General features: G+C 30.6%; 3 protein-coding genes across 7 annotated transcripts; all 3 read right to left on the bottom strand.

The window, feature by feature from the left end:
• Positions 1-1493: 1493 nt before the first annotated feature.
• FAR8 (fatty acid reductase 8) lies at positions 1494-4978 on the bottom strand. 3 transcript variants are annotated; one of them, NM_114324.3, is made up of 10 exons: positions 4849-4978; positions 4432-4535; positions 4080-4285; positions 3885-3985; positions 3209-3404; positions 2958-3119; positions 2725-2806; positions 2272-2541; positions 1979-2106; positions 1494-1869 (listed from the first exon to the last, which is right to left on the bottom strand). In NM_114324.3, exons 1-10 carry the CDS (start codon positions 4922-4924, stop codon positions 1704-1706), a joined length of 1491 nt encoding a protein of 496 aa, NP_190042.2. In that variant the 5' UTR covers positions 4925-4978; the 3' UTR covers positions 1494-1703. The 3 variants fall into 3 exon arrangements, with proteins under 3 accessions (NP_190042.2, NP_001327123.1, NP_001327122.1); NM_001339157.1 differs by having other exon boundaries at positions 1979-2541; NM_001339158.1 differs by having other exon boundaries at positions 1494-2106.
• Positions 4979-10378: 5400 nt separating this feature from the next.
• On the bottom strand, positions 10379-11436 carry AT3G44555 (uncharacterized protein; the record flags this gene model as incomplete). 2 transcript variants are annotated; one of them, NM_001339155.1, is made up of 2 exons in its annotated part: positions 11324-11436; positions 10379-10856 (listed from the first exon to the last, which is right to left on the bottom strand). In NM_001339155.1, exon 2 carries the CDS (start codon positions 10814-10816, stop codon positions 10493-10495), a length of 324 nt encoding a protein of 107 aa, NP_001325960.1. In that variant the 5' UTR covers positions 10817-10856; positions 11324-11436. The 2 variants fall into 2 exon arrangements, with proteins under 2 accessions (NP_001325960.1, NP_001325961.1); NM_001339156.1 differs by having other exon boundaries at positions 10556-10856; positions 11324-11415.
• A 2394-nt stretch (positions 11437-13830) lies between these two features.
• On the bottom strand, positions 13831-18525 carry FAR5 (fatty acid reductase 5). Of its 2 annotated transcripts, NM_114323.4 has the most exons (10): positions 17966-18525; positions 17488-17591; positions 17180-17385; positions 16975-17075; positions 16685-16880; positions 16435-16596; positions 16188-16269; positions 15775-16044; positions 14983-15110; positions 13831-14857 (listed from the first exon to the last, which is right to left on the bottom strand). In NM_114323.4, the coding sequence occupies exons 1-10, from the start codon at positions 18039-18041 to the stop codon at positions 14692-14694; spliced, it is 1491 nt and encodes a 496-aa protein (NP_190041.2). In that variant the 5' UTR covers positions 18042-18525; the 3' UTR covers positions 13831-14691. The 2 variants fall into 2 exon arrangements, with proteins under 2 accessions (NP_190041.2, NP_001325959.1); NM_001339154.1 differs by lacking the exon at positions 17966-18525 and having other exon boundaries at positions 14555-14857; positions 17488-17726.
• Between the last annotated feature and the right edge of the window lie 1795 nt (positions 18526-20320).

Genomic DNA, 20320 nt, shown 5'->3' with positions numbered 1-20320 from the left:
CTTGCAATTTAGTATTGGAAAATAAGTTTTAGCTGAATCAGACTACGATTTGTTGAATATCATATTTGCATAATTTATATTGAGATAAATAGCCATACAAATAACTTAATTTTGATGTCAAAAAATTAGATTAATGTTGTACCATGTACGCTCCAATAAATATTTTTGTGTACGTACATAGTATAAGACTTATGTGATTTAGGCATTTTTAGGATATAAATGTTTGGAGAGGTCATACACGTGTACGTGTATCTCAATATTATCGTGTACGTCTACGAGTTTAGTTTTAAATCTTATCTATTCTCAACAAATAATATCGTATAACATAACGCTTACTAAAGAATGTCAAAATAACAATTAAATAGAAACCACAACATCAAAACAAAAAATATCATATATATCGTACTAAATACATAACATTTGGCTAACTCGCCGTATGCACCATCGTAGATACCAAACATTACAAAAATTCGTCAATATTGTAAATAACAATGTCCTCATCTCTAGTAGGACTATCGTATAATATACCCTCACCATCGTCAATATTGGTTTATTATTGTATCAATAAATATATTTCAACAATTTTAACTCATGAAAAAAGATGTACGTACATCATTTTTCAAAAGTATTAAGAATATATATACTTTGACCATATATTTTTACTTCATTATTATATATGCATAGATTTTATGGAGAAAACTCCGAAAATATCTCATCTAATCGAAATAACCAAAGATTTATAATGTACAAACTCAATATATAATTGTGTATACCGCTTTAACAATAAAATATAATCTATTATATTTACATGTCAACATGTACGTACACCGTAAATTACATATACGTACACATAAGAAATTTAATGAAGGGTATAACTGTAATTTTGCATTTGTCTTCAACCTCTACAACTCTAATTTTGCACTCTTTTTCAACCTCTGCAACCCTAATTTTGCACTCTTCTTCAACCTCTTACCCTTACCCATAATTGTCGTCGCCGACGATGATACATTAACTTCCGAAAGTCCTCGCCGCCGACTACTCTTCTTCATCTCCGCCATTTGAGTTCTTCTAGAAACAGTAACTCGAAAAATCCGAAAATCCTCTTATTGTTACCCTTTAACACGAACTCGATCGAAATTTCCTCCATTTAAGCAACGACTCGAACTCGCACAAAGCCTCAATCGAAATTTCACTTTCGATATGAGTTTATGTTTCGTCGGAATTGTTCTGCGTCTTCGACGAAACAATTTTTGATTTTTTTTTTGTAGTTTAAAAATTATTAATGTGTTTTTGATTTAATTTTAAAGTTTAAATATTATTTTGGTAACCAAAAAAACAAAGGAAACGAAATTAACCGCTTTATTTCATTTCTCGTTCGAGGGTATATTTATCCATTTAAGTCCAAATGGCTAAAATCTGATTGATCCGATTCACTTTGCCATTTTCTGAAAGAAAAACTAAAATAGAAGCATACGGTGAAATTTTCTTTGATTTTATTCACGTTTGGCCAAAAATTTGTTTTTCTTTGAATTCACAAATTTTGTACCAAGTCTCGTTCATTTATAAATTAGCAGTGTAATCACAATGTAAAACAGCTATATATAGTTATAAAATATATACATCACTACGTTTGCAGTACAAATTAATACGGTCTTGTCTTATTGGTGATACATTTGAAAAAAATAAAAAAAATTGTATGTGTTTTACTTCTTAAGCACGTGAGTGATGAGGCCAGGAATGTGTACATTTATAAGATAATCTTTCCATTTAATGATTTTAGGGTCGAAATCAAACATAAAATTTTCTGAATTTCTGTTGTCCTCTTCTTTCTGCTTGGCGCATAAGTTTTTAGTATTCCTATCGTCGAATCTGGAAAAACAAATTGATTTATGTAAATATATAAACCATCCTTTGAAATTTAATTTGGTGACTAATAGAGAGTTAAAATTTCACACTAGAAAAATAATATTCTACGTACATGCCCTTGAAGAGTACGTAAGGCTCGTAAAGCTTTACCAATCTCATCACCATATCGATCTTGCGGTTTTTGTTTTTGTATTCGTCTCCTTCCCTCGAAGGATATATTATATCAACCAATTTTAATAACTGATGGAGGAAAAAAGAAAGAATTAATATCATAACACTATATATTACCACACTATTATCTATGAAAAACATTTAGTTTTCTTCGTTAGAAAGTAATTATAAGTTTGATCATAATTAGCGTAAATATACTAAGTAATTTAAAATCCCTCTCATTGCTATTAGTACCTGGACAGGTAGTTTGTAACGTATGGTCATGTAGAGGCTGAACAAAGCCAGAGTTGGTATCAGCTTCATTTTCGAGACAGTTATCATTGAGCCATTGCGACTGCGCAACGAGTTTTTGGTGAAGTAACAAAACAAAATTTCACGGATCTCTCCATATATTATTGGGTTTTGGTGAGATGAACCAACTTGGTACACCATGTGAACCTTTGAACCTCCAGCATGTGTGGCTGCAGCTGCGATCATCGCGTTTGCCACCATATCCGCTGGTATCTGTTTTTTCATATCACACCCAATAAAAAAAGTTAGGCTATAAGAGTTTGAGTTTTACTTAAGTTTAGTTAATATTATTATAACTAAATACCAAACTCATAAATAAGGAGGATGAGATATATATATATATACTTAAGATATGTGACTGTTAGGAAAATACACATCTTAGTCATGAAACTTTACCATATCGCAAACCGAGTTTACATCGACAAGAAAACACTTGAGCACTCCCTTTCCGTACGCAATAATTACACTGTCTACAGTTCTACACACATAACATTAATGTGAGAACAATTGTAACTAGGAAAAATATCTTGAGTTATTAAATCATAATGAAAGTTATACCCTGGACTAACGACAAGGTATGTTTAAATTTTTGAATCAAAACTAAAAATCGTAATCGATGATAAACTTACCTTAGTCCTTCAATCCAACCAGGAAATGGTTCAAAAAGAGTGCTAGTGATCATCGTGGGACGGATAATGACGAGAGGAAGATTTTCTTTATGGTTACCAAGAAGCATCTCTCCCATCGATTTGGTGAAAACATATGTGTTTGGCCATCCATGAAGCTTTGCCCTAATTAATCATTAACATAATACCAAACTATATTTCATTCCATTCTGATCATGAGTAGCATGTAAGGATATTTCAATCATCAACAACACCTTTCCATGCCGAGTTCTTTCATGTAGAAAGTAGTGCCTTCTTCTGAACAACCTTGTTCATTGAGTTCTTTCAATCTTTGTTTCATCAGCTCCCTTTCAAGGTTTATATCCAATTGAAGACCATTCTCATTACAAATCTCTTCCATGACGAACGGTTTTTCAGGTAGGAGACCTGGTTTTTCTCCGCAAACATAAGCTAAAATAAAAAAGATAGAAGTAATATATTAAATTTCAATAACCATATCATAGAATATAGACATTTGAATAATTTTAACACATAAATTTTTATTAAATTTAAGTCGTTGCTCAGTCGTTACTGTGTAGCGACTCAATTAGCGACGTATATTTTAGTCGTTGCTCAGTCACTACTCGGCTACGATTTGGCTTAATTAATTTAGCGACGCATGGATTACCGACTACGTGTTTTAGTCGCCAAATAGTCGTGTTATTGGATTTAGCGACTACTAAGATACCTTTTATGTTGTCGCTAATTACTTATTTTCTTGTAGTATAATTCCATAAATTTATAAGCATTACATATTAAATAATATTTTTTGTAATTCCACTTGGGTTAGTTAAAATAATTAACAAAGTTTTGATAGTACTATAATAAGATAATACTGTTTTAAAGAATCCTATTACAAAGATATAATCATCAAAAAAAAAAAAGACTCACCAGTTGAAACATGGAGAAGCAATTGAGCTTTAACACATTTTTTGGCGAAGTTAAGGACATTGAGAGCTCCAAATGTGTTTATTCCAAGACCAATATCATATCTTTTATCACATGTATATAGTAAATTTATATCTTATCAGAGATAAAAGAAAAAGAAAAAAGAAATGTTGCACTAAAATGTATTGTAGCTAGTACCTCTCGTCGAAATTAGTTGTAGCTGCGACATTGACAACAATATCGATTTCTTTTTGCATACGTTCTCTTAGATTAGAGTCCTTCATGCCTAAATGATCCATCGCGATATCACCTGCGACCGGGACAACTTTTTCGGACAACAATGTATTCAATTTCTCATCGCCAAGATTATCTCTTAACACCTTGAAAAGATCTTTCTCGAATGCCTGCCATATGTATATACTTCAGTTAATCAGATGAACAAATCTAATTATATATTTATGAATATACTTCAGCAAAACGAATATATATATATATATATATTACATAGTACATAAATAAGGTTTGTTGGTAACTTGGTATATAAACAAACCTCTGTGCGTAAGCGTTTCGTCGCGGCTTCATTGTCGGATGCTCTCACCACGAGGTACAGCTTATTCACATTTGGTTGCACTCTCAATATTTTCTCCACAAAAACTAAAATATTATTAAAGAAAGTTGATTGTAATCTGATTGCTTGTCACTAGTGAAATGATCCATTTAATATATAAGGAACCCACGAGCTGAAATAGTTAAATACATAAACTACACCTTAATTATCTTCAAGGAATATTTGTTCACAACACAAGGAGACATAAAAGATTCAAAAATAATCTTATTATAGTTTTATTCTTTTTCTAAACACTATCATGAGAACTCGAACAATCTTTCTAGTTACTTTGTCACTTATCGAGTCTTGAAGAACATTTGGACGTACGTTAATTGGTGAGGGTTAACCAAAATGACATACCTTTGGCAAGGAAACCGGTTGCGCCTGTGACAAGAATCGTCTTGTTTTGAAGAAAATGAACACAACTGAATTCCATTGTTTGGACTTTGGTCTAACTCTGAGGAAATGATTTTTTTTTTGTCACTAACAAAGAAGAAATGAGTATATGTTGCAAAGAAGAAGTGGAAGGGAATTTATAGTTGTAAACGACGTAGTACGAACAGGAAAGTCTATAATATCCTCCAATAATTCTAATTTTAGTAAAATAAGTAAGACCAGTATCCTCTAATTTTCTACAAGGTTTGATCCGTGCTGACAACGCAAAACGGCAAATCATGTCTTTCTGATTTTTGTTTTCTTTAACTATTTGATCTTAAAAATTCGGTATTATTAAAGTTATAGTATTTTCTTTGTGGCAAACATTGTCAGATTGTGTCCCGGTCAGCAAGTCAAGTCGAAGACCTTTTTATCGAAACTGCATCGTGTTTTGTCAGATATTTTTTTGTGCATTGAAAAACTTGGGGTTTTTTTTCTTGTGTTTTCATCCCTAGGGGATCTAATTCAGAGGCTGAGTCCTAGTATCAACCTCTTCGTAAGGTTTAATTTAAAGTATGGTTGAACAAAAAAAAAAAATCATAGAAACTGAATAAAATCTGAAAGAAGAAAACACTGAGAATGTTTTTCAGTTAATTAAATGTTTCATAACGAGATTATTTTTATTTTCTTGATTTAAATCCGTACATTATATATATAACAAAAATAAAATCAGACATCATAAATATGCCAGCTAACTATGAAGGTGTAAAGAAAGGTTCTTGATAGCCGGCTGAGGACAAATTATGACTTGGTACAGTTTTGTTTTCTGGTTGCAAGATTTTGGGCAATTTGTTTGAAAACAACACAATCTATTTGTTCAGCTCCATGTCTTTTAAACATAGACGAATCACCGACTATGCATCATATTTTATGTATAAGAGGATAATACTTTCTCCATCTAGCCTATCCACCTAAGCATCCACCTAAGCACTCTTCTAAACATCACTATTTAATTTAAATTAAAACAAAATTTAAAATATTCATTTAGTGCATATTTATGTTATTTATAATTAATAAAAATATTTAACTAAATTAAAAACGAAATATGTAAAATAAATGAGATGGTAAAATAATAATATAATATTACAAAAATATACTTCAACTTTTAACTGATAAAAATTAAAAATGATCATGCTTCAAATGTTAAATGTATAAATGAGTTTTAGAATGGAAGAAAATTATATATATGTAATTCTATATGTACAATTTTAAACAAAACCCCAAATTTAAAGTAAAATATTAGTTTCTAAGAACAATATACAATACATTTTACTTTATTAAAAGATACATAGTTAATACAAAAGGAAAGAACAAAAATTGAATGGTGAGTTTAGTAAATGGGGTATTATCAACATAGTACTACCAAATTTTACTATCTTTTTCATTAATACCGGTGGTTAGAATTAATGATTATTCTTTTGAATAAAATTTTATTATTAATACAATTAATCTGTATGAAAATTTTCAATTTTTGTAAGTTTTCCTCTCTAAGTCGATCGATTAAGAAATTTAAGTGTAAGAGTAATATAAGCACTCCTTATTAAATTTAGTAAGTATGAAACTTTTGTAGGTTTTTTTCTTTCTTAAGAGATTATATATTCGTTACCTTATAAAATTAAAACCATATAACTCATGATGAAAGAAACTCAGTTTCTTAAGGAACAAATGTTTAATTTTTCTTATTCCAAGGATTATTAAATTGTAAAACTAATTTTCTTAATTGATTTAGAGAACGATACATTAGCTTCTTCTATAAATAGTAGATAATATGGGTCAACATGCGACAACAGTAGAAGAACAAAAAAAAACTCATGCCCAATAGTAGTTTGCATATTGAATTATGAATATGATTGATAAATAAAATTAGTGCATGATACATGTGTATATTTGACTAAAGGACTTTTATTCCTTTGCATGTGGTATAAGTTTCAAAGGAGCCCATGTGGCTCTCCTACGTAATCAGCGATGGTCCGTTTGATTTTATCAAATTGTTACGGCAGTGTTTTGTTTTGTGACTATCAAAATTTTAAACATTTTACGCGGCTTGAAACATCATACGGCCATACCAATAAATGCTCCATTGTTATTCAAATTAATTTTCCTTCATTTTATTCCCATTAAATATTCACCTTGTAAGATCAAAATGGGATCTATGTAAAAGGGACAAAGAGATAAATACAAAAAAAAGGTCCAATGATTTTGTGGACACGAGCCGTAAAATCTTATGAGCATATGAAGCACGGGTGTTATACCGGATGTCCCAACTCTCAATCGGACCAGTCTCCACTCTACTAATGGGATCATAATCACGAAAAGTCCCCGCTTTAAAGTTAGGATCACAACAACGACCATCCGAACTATAAGTCAAAAAATACAAAAACACACCAAAAATATGCAATGTAAATGCAATTTAAAAAGCCCACCGCAATTATCGACATTGTATACGACATTGCAGCACGAAACAGGACGATAATCCTCCATCATCATTGCGTCCTTTGTTTTTGGTACAAGAACCAAGATTGTAGTGTTTAAACCCTTTGGTAAAAACCCTTTGATGAAAAAAGATTGAATTGCAGCTATGAAGTCATTCCCTACAATGGACCAAGACGCCTTGAAGAACTCACTTGTGTATCCTATTTCTTTTACTAATGTTAATCTGATTCATGATTTTGAATTATTATCTAAATATTTTAGTCAATGTGAAACGTTGATACACAATTTTTTTCAATTGAGTAATATATGTTTGTTTTTAAAATTTCAAATCATAATATAAAGTAAAAAAAAAATTAATTTTCTGTTTACTTTATATATCACATGATTATTGAAAATAGTTTTTTTTTTAAAATGAAATAAAATGATAGAAGAATCATAAATTTAAATCTTAATCAAATCTTCTAAACATATATACTATTAAATATCGAATATCCAATGTATGAGTCGGATACAACTTGAACCGATCCACTAAATTTTTTATGAACGAAAAATATAAACGGGTGGGGCTCCGAGAGGATCCGAAATCATTTTGTCCCACCCACCAAGAAATTTTAGCAAAAATACGATATATATTTATTTAGAAGATGGTTTCCTGAGTATTGATGGGTTGGATTATTATATATTAGTCATCTCTTCATATGTGCAACCTTTTATATAATTTTCTTTACTAACTACATTAGCACCTAACCTGATATCAAGAGATCGAATCATAATCGTGGTACCTAAAAGTGACAATACATAAAAGTCATCTCTCTCTCTCTAATCGCCATGTTCATTGCGAAGATAAGCAAACTTTTATCTAAATTTTAGGCAATAGATCTTTTGTGCTGTAGTTTTCATATTTTATGGTAGTACAAAAAACTGATTGTCATTTTTCTAATTTGGTTATTTTCAGGCTATATAAATTGGAGAGTTCTAAAATTCTATTTAAAAGATAGAAAACAAAAGACTACAAAGATAAGAAGCATTCATCTATTATGCCAAATGCCAATACTATTCTATGTCCTTTTTCTTTTTAGAAATATATTGTCCCATTCATATATTGTTGGTAGAATGTAATCAGACAAAACCTAATATTGTTTCAAAATAATTCTTTGCTAGGTGAGCTCTTTACATACTGTTGATGTTAGGTCATTCAGAAATACTAATGAAGTAGCATAAGATGCTGAGAACCTTGAAAGGCAATTTTATTTCTCATGGAGCTATTAAAACCATAGGATCAACACTTTATGACCAACTTTGTCTCTTGAAGTAACAAAATATTCTACGACAAATTTAGCCGTTTGTGTAACTTTTATCTTATTCTATTCATTAGTCCTGTTCTAAGATCAATGTTTCTTACCAACATTACACAACCAATCTTCGGCTATAGTGATGTGTGCCTAATTTTCTAAGCAATTCAGATAAACAAAATCTTAAATAATTACACATGACATATGCTGCAAATGCAAAACTATATGTTGAAGTACGTAAGATCAATACACAAAGAATGAATGATGCACAAAAAACCTATATATAGAGAAGAGCATCAAGCTAAAAAATAAAATAAAGACGAGATTATGTTTTTAGGGTTTTGCCATGATTATGTACGAACAATTAAACTAAAGGCAGTTAGTAAACAACGAATAACGATCAGATAAGTCACTAAGCAAAAAACTTTGGATATATATGGAATCTCTAGGTTCATCGATCAACTCAATTAATACAAGTAATCATTAAGGAATAAATTGCTATCGTAATTTTCATTTGACAAAAAAAATTAAAAATTTATAGACTTCAAATCTCAAACAGATGTTTAAACTACTCTCATAAACTTAAGGGTTTTCTGCAAAATAACCTTCCAAATCAATCTCGTTTGCAAGTTTACCCTCTAAGTCCGAATTATGCAAGTCAACCCTACTATCTCTAAAGTCACCCGCAATACAACTCTCCCGTGTATCGATGACGTGGCACTCGATAACTCCGTTTGAAAAAATAAGGATTTTGTGCAAAAAATAATTCAATGTAACTTTTTTTTGCAGATAAACCTTCGTGTTAAATAAATACAGGTCAAACACAATATGAAAAATCTCCTACAATATAGCCCTTCCGTGTATCGATGACGTGACAGTCGATTAACATTTATTTCCCACAACCTAAGAAGTTAGCTCAAACAACCAATTAAACTTCAAGAAACACATTATTTTTCAGTTGATCAATGTTTGAAAATATTACGTGGTGATTTGTACAATCGTTAAGCAATTCTCTAAACCTCCAAAAATAGTGAACCGACCGTCAGACAAGGGTAAAGTCCACAAGCCAATGAAAAGGTTTAACTAGAATCATCCCCAATATTGCATAAATCATAAATTTAATAAGTTGAATTTTGATGGAATTTGGATTTTGACATAGAACGTCCAGTGAAAGGGTTAACTAGAATTATCCCAAATATTTCTAGCCAACCTAATGTGGAACGAGAAAATAATGAAGAAGAGAACAGAGGGTTGTTCTTTAAAGAGAAAGGAATTACAATGATTCAATGAAAGGTGTAGTATTCCAAGAGTCCATTCGTTTAAATAGGGGAAGGCCTAAATAAAAATGGGCGGTAACATCCAAGCAAGCAAAACGACATGAAATGTCAAATCACCTAGATACATGGGATTACACATGATTTTTAATATTCATTGATAGAAAATCTTAGCATTTACGTCTTTTGAACTTTTAGCTTGCAAAACTTGGCTTGCAAACCGTTGGTGTCAAATCTCGCACAGGATCCAACCCGAAATGCTGTGCTACCTTTAACTGGGCCGATATCGCAAGTTGAGGCCCAACATTTGTCGACTCAAATGATAGGCCTCGAATTGAGCAACAAAATGGCCCGTTAGCGAAAGACGAGCTTGGAAAAGAAGTAAGAAACTCCGGAGCTAATACCAATAAATGCTAGGATGAGATTCGCGTTGTAATTAAGCAACAGAGGGGTGATGGCAGATATTGTAATCAATGTATTTAGAGGAAAAGCCTCGTATTAAATGACAATAGGAGCATTAGAGCTCGTGGCTATAAAAGAGGACAAACAATCTTTTGTAGAGGACGACTCTTAGCAATATAAAGTCACTTTCACTGTTGTTACTTGTTGTTTTGCTACTCGATACAATTCATTCTCGATAATAAGATCCTTAAATCTTTCACAAATATTGTAGAGCGGAGTAAGTAAAAATCTCTGTATAATATTGACATTTGCACTTGACTTTATTGTCCTTGAATATTGTATAATGCTCCCACACTGTAAACCTTGTTTTCCTATTTTTGTAGTCTTTGCCTTAAAACTATATATATGCACCTTTCCCTGGAACTTCCTTCCTTTTTCCTTTATTATCAGAAGTCCTCCAATCAACTTCTGCTTCTTGAGTTTGATTTTCATTCTTGGTATTGAAGTCTTCCGGTATTGAGGAAGAATCCATCTAAAAGAGAAGAGAAATACATACAAGTTAATCAGAATTGATGAGAACTAAATCAAGAGAGACGAGAATCAAAAGAAGTAACTTTAATTAAGACAAAGAAGTCACTTGGATATGAAGAACAAAGTGAGTTAGAGATAACATATCCGAAGCATACAAAGAAGTAACTTTAATTAAGAATACACAAATTAACAATAAAAACCACAAACAAATGAACATAGAGTTAGTGAAGAAGAACAAAAACCTAAAACTAAATCAAAAGAGACGACGAAGTATACAAAGAAAAATAATCAAAACACAAAAGTGACTCAAGAGAGGCAAAGATCAAAATTAGCACTAACAAAGTCGAAGAACAAGCTTGAGACATAGTTCGAAGTGAGAACTAACACTAACGTATGATAAGACAGAGACAAAGAACAAGATACAATTTAACATAATAATCGAATAGGAAGAAGGAGACAACATCATACATGTGATCGATTTCTCGACATAGCTTGAGAGAATGAACGTAATGGATTTAGAGATTCCATTTTGAAATTAGTGTCGAACAAAGGGAAAAAGGTGTGTAGAGAGAGTGGAACTGATAACGATAGGTTAGGTCTATTATGGTCTGATTGCTAACCACTTTTTAAGAAAATAATGAGCATGAACAATGTTGTTCCTTATTGTTCCTCTTTTTTTTCACCATTTAGCAATAATTTTTTTTTTTAAATTGTAACATGTGGATCTCATATTATTCCTAATCATTCCTTATTTTTTAAAAAATCATAGAAGAAAATTGTTTCTTCCCAAATTTGATGAGGAATAAACAGGAAAGCAATTAAACATTTATTAATTAAGAAATTAAATTACACTCATATTCGTTTAATATTTAATTTAGAAAATAATTTATTTATTTTTTAATTTTTGTTATTATTTGTTCTATACTTTGGTTATCATTTACAGTAACATTTGTTCTATTTTTCGGGAAAAATGTCAATTAATCCCCCAACGTTTAAAAAATGGCCATTTTATACACTAACTTCGTATGCGGCCGTTTAAAACATGAACTAAACGTTGACTAACTTTTAAAACATGATTATTCGTTGACCAGGCCAAAATAGACATGCCGTTATCAGTCATTAACGGAACTTCTAATGTCCGTTATCATCCGTTAACGACTTTATTAGTCAAGTTTTAAATTGTGGCCATTTTAAACATCGACTTTATATGTGGCCATTTTAAACATGAACTAAGCGTTGACTACCATTTAAAACATGAGAAATTCGTTGACCAAGCCAAAATAAACATGTTGTCATCATTCATTAAAAGAACTTATAACATTCATTATCACTTGTTAACGACTCTATTAGATCCCTAAAACGACTTTGTTTTGAGAATAATCGAAAGAAAATCGAGATTGTTTTCTAAATGAAACCCCAGTTCCCCAAATCTGTTTCTACAACCGCTCAAACAAGACGAACAATCTTATAATGAGTCTTCAATTTGCTTCCATGATTCCTTTTAAAATTTAAAACAAATATATAAACGAAAACACCTTTATTTGCTTCCAATTAATGGCACTACGATTATCTCTATATCAAACTATGTTCTTGGGTTCTGCTTAAAACTTTTTGGTATGGAGATTTCATATGGGAAAAATCTTTATGTTCTTTCGATTATTCTCAAACGACGTTGTTTTGGACAGATTAACAGTCATTAACGGGTTTCTAGGTTCTACTGATAAAGACATGTCTATTTTGGCTATTTTATCCTTTACACTCATTCTTTTTCATTCCTATTTTATCATTTTTTCTCTTTGAGTTTGTTCTTTTTTAGTCATGTTTCTCTTCATTCCTAATATTCCTTTATAGGTCACCAATCGAACCCTATGTTCGGGTTTCAGGTCATGTCTATTATCTTTTAAAACCCTTTTAAACCCTTTAAAAATCTCTTGTAAATCTTTTAAAACCCTTTTAAAATCCCTTGTTTAAACCCATTAAAACTCTTTTAAAAACCTTTGTAAATCTTTTAAAGCCCTTTAAAATCCCTTGTAAATATTTTAAAACCCTTTTAAAATCCCTTGTAAATATTTTAAAACCCTTTAAAAACTCTTGTAAATCTTTTTAAAACCTTTTAAAATCCCTTGTAAATCATTTAAAACCCTTTTAAAATCCCTTGTAAATATTTTAATGGGTTTCTGCAAAATAACCCTCCAGGTCAATTTCGTTTGCAAGTTTACCCTCCAAGTCCGAATTATGCAAGTCAATCCCACAATCTCTGAAGTCACCCGCAATACAACCCTCCCGGGTATCGATGACGTGGCACTCGATAACTCCGTTTGAAAACATAAAGATTTTTGTGCAAAAAAACCCTCAATATAATTTTTTTTTGCAAGATAAACCTCCATGTCAAATAAATACAGGTCAAACCACAATCTAAAAAATCTCCTACAACATAGCCCTTCCGTGTATCGATGACGTTATAGTCGATAACTTATTTTAGAGCATGTGCAATAGATAGAGATTTTATGAGTCGTTTATTTAAAGTGCAATGGGTAAACTTAAACAAATGATAACCGTAATTTTAAATAAAATAATATAATTAATTTTTTGAATCGATAGCTGTAACTGACCAAATTAACCAAAATTAGCAAAAAAAAAATTAAAGAAGAAAATATTAGAAATAAAATTAAAATATGGTTTTATTTTGTAAAATAGTATTTAATTTTGACAAATATAACTAACAATATTTAGATATTTTGATTATTTAAGGAATTTGATTTTTTCGAAAAATAATTAATATTTTGAGTTTATAAAATTATAGTTATGGGTATTAATTCTGGATATTTTCTAAGTTTCTGGATATTTTGGTTAACCGTTTGGTTAAAGGTTCGGTTTTATTTTATTTAACACTTAAATCAATAACTCAATTAAATTATATGCATTAAAGTAATATATTCGATAGACTTATAAAATCTATAAATGAGTTATCAACTGTCACGTCATCGATACACGAAAGAGCTATGTTGTAGGAGATTTTTCAAATTGTGGTTTTACCTGTATTTATTTGACATGGAGGTTTATGTTGCAACAAAAAATTATATTGAGGATTTTTTTGCACAAAATCCATTTGTTTTTAAACGGAGTTATCGAGTGCCACGTCATCGATACATAGGAGGGTTGTATTGCGGTGACTTTAGAGATGGTGGGGTTGACTTGCATAATTCGGACTTGAAAGGTAAACTTGCAAACGAAATTGACTTTGGGGGTTACTTTGCAGAAAACCCTATTTTAAAACCCTTTTAAAATCCCTTGTAAATCTTTTAAAACCCTTTTAAAATCCCTTGTAAATATTTTAAAATCTTTTTAAAATCCCTTATAAATCTAATTTCAGCCAAAACAATTTTACAAGGATTTTTAAAAACATTGTTTTGGCTCAGAAAAAAATTTGTTACGAGAAAACAAATTGGCGGGAATTTTTTTTTTCCGGGAAAATTTTAGTTTTCAATTACATGTTCCTATTAGATGAAGATAATTTTGTAATTTTGTTTAAGGGAAGAAGTATTTTTAAAAATATATAACATAAAAAGATATTATTACAAAAAACTAGTAAAAAAATGTAGTTTTGCAAATCTCCCAACATTAAAACTTATTGAAAGTCACAAATTTAATCTTTGTAAAACAAAACAATAAATTTGTTACAATCTAAATATCGAAGGCTTATTGGAATTGGGAGACCATTATTTAAAAATAGGTAATAAGTTTTATTTTAAAATAATTACGTTTGGCGTACAAACAAACAATATTTTCCATCATGATCTGTTTTATTGCAGATACATGCAGAAATAAATAAAATTTCACTTCTTAAGCACGTGTGTGACGAGTCCAGAAATGTGTATATTTGTGAGATAATCTCCCCAATTAATTCCTTTTGGGTCGAAATCAAACATCAATTTTTCTGTATTTTTGATCTCCTCTTCCTTCTGGTTTGCGCATAAACTCTTTGTATTTCTATCGTCGAATCTGCGAGAAAAATATGTATATTAATACTATGTGAGTATAAAATATTATAGTTCAAGTTTATAATTTCGATTAAAATTATAGAGATTTAAATTCTACAGCAGAAAATTTGAAGTTAATATACGTACATTCCCTTGAAGAGTACATAAGGCTCATAAAGCTCTACCAATCTCATCACCAACTCGATTTTGCGGTTCTTGTCTCCATATTTATCTCCGTTTCTCCAAGGATATATTATGTCAACTAGTTTTAATAACTGATTGAGGAAAAAGAAAGAATTAACAATACATATCAAAACACTACAAAAAAAAATCTATGAGAAAATATTTAGTTTTCGTTCTAAAAGATCAAAACGTTATTAGAGAAAAATATCTGTGAAAAACAATTTAGTATTGATTGAACAAAAATGAAGAACTAACAATACAGATCAAAACACTATCGCCAGAAAAAAAAAAAAGGATGCCATAAGAAAATATTTAGCTTTATTTTTTGTTAAATTGTATAAATTTAACCAGAATAGATTATAAATGGTATAAATAGTATAATATTTTTTATAAGAAGATACATAATTTTAAATGGTATATTTTTGAAACAATTAGCTTAAGTATGCTTTATTTTTTTGTTAAATTGTATAAATTTAACCAGAATAGATTATAAATGGTATAAATAGTATAATATTTTTTATGATAAGATACATAATTTTAAATGATATATTTTTGAAACAATTAGCTTAAGTATGCTTTTTTTTTTTTTTTGGGCAAATTAGCTTAAGTACGCTATACTTTAAAAGCTTTTACGGAATCACAAGATTAAACAGAATAGTATATTCTACAAGAAAAAAAAACTTGTAATATTAGTAATTCATATATAGTTGAGTTTCTATTTAGCTAAAAGGACAAAACTCTTGTTCATGTTAGTACCTGGAGAGGTAGTTTGTAACGTAGGGTCATGTAGAGGCTGAACAAAGCCATGGTTGGTATGAACCTCACTTTTGAGACGGTTATGAGTGAGCCATTGCGACTTCGCAAAGGGTTTTTCGTAAAGTAACGAACCGCAATCTCATGAATCTCTCCAAATGTGACTGGGTTCTGGTGAGATGAGCCGACATGGTACACCATGTGAACCCCTGAACCTCCAGCGTGTTTGGCTGCAGCCGTGATCATTGCGTTTGCCACCATATCCACTGGTATCTGTCAACATGACTGTCATTTAGCATGTGTACTTGGCGCATAGAAACATTGGTTCTTCAATTTTTTTTTTCTCTTAAATATGCATATAAGAAATGAGGCATATAACTTTGTAAATTCTTTTAGGAACATGTTTAATAACATACCATATCGCAGACCGAGTTAACATCGACAAGAAAACACTTGAGCACTCCCTTTCCATATGCAATAATCACGCTGTCGACAGTTCTACATATAAATACCAGTATTGTGGACAATTGTAATTAGTAAGAATTAAAAAAAAAAAAAAAGAATGGCAAGAAATCTTGAGTTTTTCAATCACTATGGACTAACATAATCCTACTTTCAACTTTTAGAATCAATATTTAGATTCCTAATCCATAATAAACTTACCTCAAGCCTTCGATCCAACCAGGAAAAGGTTCCGAAAGAGTACTAGTGATCATCGTGGGACGGATGATGACGAGGGGGAGATTTTCTTTATGCTTACCAAGAAGCATTTCTCCCATTGATTTGGTGAAAACATATGTGTTAGGCCATCCATGAAGCTTGGCCCTAATCATTAACGTAATAACAAAATTATATTCATTCTATTCTGATGAGTAACCTATATAGGGATATTTCAATCATCAACACTACTCACCTTTCCATTCCGAGTTCTTTCATGGAAAGAGTAATGTCTTCTTCGGAACAATCTTGTTCATTGAGTTCTTTCAATCTTTGCTTCATAAGCTCCCTTTCAAGGTTAATATCCAATTGAAGACCATTCTCGTTACGAATCTCTTCCATGATGAATGGTTTTTCAGGTATGAGACCTGGCTTTTCTCCACAAACATAAGCTATAGCAAAACATAAGTAAGACTAAAGCTTTCAAGAACCATATGGAGAGTAAAAGAATTTGAATATGCAAACATTTTTTTGACAAAGACTCACCAGTTGAGACATGGAGAAGCAATTGAACTTTAACACATTTTTTGGCAAAGTTAAGGACGTTGAGAGCTCCAAATGTATTGATCCCAAGCCCAACATCATATCTTTTTTTTTTTCATATGGATAGATAAATTTTATATGTAAGTAGAGATAGAAATAAAAAAATATACCTATAAAGGTGGTATATAAAATTTCTTGTAGCTAGTACCTTTCGTCAAAGTTTGTTGTGGCTGCAACATTGACAACAATATCTATTTCTTTTTGCATACGTTCTCTAAGATGAGAGTCATTTATGCCTAATTGATCAGTCGCTATATCACCCGGGACCGAAACAACTTTTTCGTACAACAATGTATTTAATTTCTCATCGCCAAGATTCTGTCTCAATACCTTAAAAAGTTCTTTCTCAAATACCTGTTATATTTAATGCAATAAATCAGATCATGAATCAACATCAAATATATATTCTTTTAAGTATTAGGTGGTAAATTAGGTTTAGTTGGTATATACACAAACCTCTGTGCGTAAGCGTTTAGTGGCAGCTTCATTGTCAGATGCTCTCACCAAAAGGTACAGCTTCTTCACATTTGGTTGCACTCTCAGAATTTTCTCCACAAAAACTAAGAAATATCAATGAAAATATAAATAGGTCCTCTTATAATATATATTATGGATCACACGAGCTAAAACAGTCATTACTTATAAGTTATAAACTACATCTTAATTATTAATATCGTGTATTTTATACGTATATTCTTCTTCTTTTTTCTTCTTTTTTTGTATGAAAAAATCAATAATATATAAGTATCTTCATTGAACATTTGTTGTTATATAAAAAAAGGAGATATCAAAAGCAATCACGATTTTTGACGAAATCTTATGTTATATGTCACTATTAATTTGAAACTGTGTTGCCAAAGCACTAACGAAGTCATTAACACTCTATAACAAATCTTGAATAATTAACAAAAATTAGCAGAAATTTAAGACATACCCTTCGCAAGGAAACCGGTAGCTCCGGTGACAAGAATCGTCTTGTTTCGAAGAAATTGAACACAATTGAGTTCCATTGTCTGGACTTTGGTCTAATTCGGAAGAAGTTATTAATGAGGCAAATATACCCATTGTAGTATAAGAGTATTTATAGCAGCTAAGGACGTTGCAAGAAAGTCTATTGTACCCTCCTCCAATAAGCCTAACAAAATAAACAAAACCAATATCTGTCCAATGTCCTCTGACCTTATATGATCAGAATTTAATATATTAAGAAGAAAATTTGCCATAATTTAGCGAGAAGTCTTTTATTTATATTAGTTACTAGTTTCAAACAATTTAAAGTGCAAAAAACAACTTTGATCCTGGTTACATCAATCAAGTCGAAGACCCTTTTATCGGAGCTCCATGGTGTTTTGGCAGATATTTTTTAGTGCATTGAAAAACTTGGTTTTTTTGCAAAGCTAGTTTTGGCTTTGTTTGTATCAAACTCTTTGTAAGGTTTAATTTAAAGTATGGTTATAAAAACTGAATAAAATCTGAAAGAAGAAAACACTGAGAATGTTTATCAGTTAATTAAATGTTCATAACGAGATTATTTTTATTTTCTAGATTTAAATCCGTACATTTTTAATCCGTACAATATATATATAACAAAAATAAAATCATACATCATAAATTTATAGATATGCCAGCTTGAGCTAACTAAGAAGGGGCTTGTAAAAGAAAAGTTCTTGATAGCCGGCTGACGACAGATTTTGACTCGGTACAGTTTTGTTTTCTACTTGCAAGATTTTGGGCAATTTGTTTGAAAACAACACAATCTATTTGTTCGGCTCCAAGTCTTTTATATGTATAGACGAATCACCGACTATGCGTAATATTTAATGTATTAAACTTGCCTTACACTATTTTCATCAAAAGAAAAAAAAACAGTTTACGAATTTATGCTTGATCAATTAAATGTTTTACGAGTATTTGTACATTTTGTTTTGGTTTAACGTGAAACTGTGAAAGTAATTTATTCTATAATAAGAAGAACTATATATGTATAAGGTCCGAATGGTTGTAATATGATGGACGGTACATAAGGAAAAATTGGATCAGAATGAAAAAGCTGAACAAGTGTGGTTAATTAATATAAAAGGAAAGAACAAAATTTGAATGGTGAGTTTAGTAAATGGGTATCATCAGCATAGTACTACCAAATTTTGACTATCTTTTTAATTAATACCGGTGGTTAGAATTAGTGATTATTCTTTTGAATAAAATTTTATTATTAATACAATTAATCTGTATGAAAATTTTCAATTTTTGTAAGTTTTTCTCTCTAAGTCGGTCGATTAAGAAAATTTAGTGTAAGAGTAATATAAGCACTCCTTATTAAATTTAGTAAGTCTGAAACTGTTTTAGGATTTTTTCTTTCGTAAGAGATTATATATTCGTTACCTTATAAATTAAAAGCATATAACTCATGGAAAGAAACTGAGTTTCTTAAGGAACAAATGTTTAAATTTCTTATTCCAAGGATTATCAAATTGTAAAACTAATTTCTGTGTTGGTTTAGAGAATGATACGTTAGCTTTTTTTTTTACAACTACTTTGACATACAGATATGTACATATGAAATATATGGACGAATATAGGCCAACAAATAGTTATTATTCTTAGAAGCGGGGTTATGTGTTTCTATTTATTCATTAAAATATAGAGAAAACTAATAACTTTAATTCCATTTTCCTAATGTTGGTAGATCTATAAATAGTAGATAATATGGGTCAACAATATAGGTCAATATGCAACAACAGTAAAAGAACAAAAAAAAACTCATGCTCCAATACTCAATAGTACATATTGAATTCTGATTGATATAAATTTTGTGCATAATACATGTGTATATTTGACTAAAGGACTTTTATTCCTTTGCATGTGGTATAAGTTTCAAAGGAGCCCATGTGGCTCTCCTACGTAATCAACGGTGGTCAGTTTGATTTTATCAAATTGTTACGACAGTGTTTTGTGACTTATCAAAAAACATTTTACGCGGCTTGTAACATCGTACGGCCATACCAATAAATGCTCCATTTTTATTCAAAATTGATTTCCCTCATTTTGTATCAAAGTGAATACGAATTATAAATTAAGTCCAAATTAAACCTCTCAACCTCTCTCTCTCTCTACTATTATTCACAAGTTATACTCTTCTTTATGCTCTCCTTTTCATTCCCATTATATATTCACCTTGTAAGATCAAAATGGTATCCATGTAAAAGGGGCAAAGAGATATATACAAAAAAGGGTCCAATTATTTTTTGGACATGAGCCATAAAACCTTATGAGCATATGAAGCACGGGT

This window comes from Arabidopsis thaliana, chromosome 3, assembly GCF_000001735.4.
Source record: "Arabidopsis thaliana chromosome 3, partial sequence".
Classification (NCBI taxonomy): Eukaryota; Viridiplantae; Streptophyta; class Magnoliopsida; order Brassicales; family Brassicaceae; genus Arabidopsis; species Arabidopsis thaliana.
This window is presented reverse-complemented; position numbering and strand designations above follow the sequence as displayed.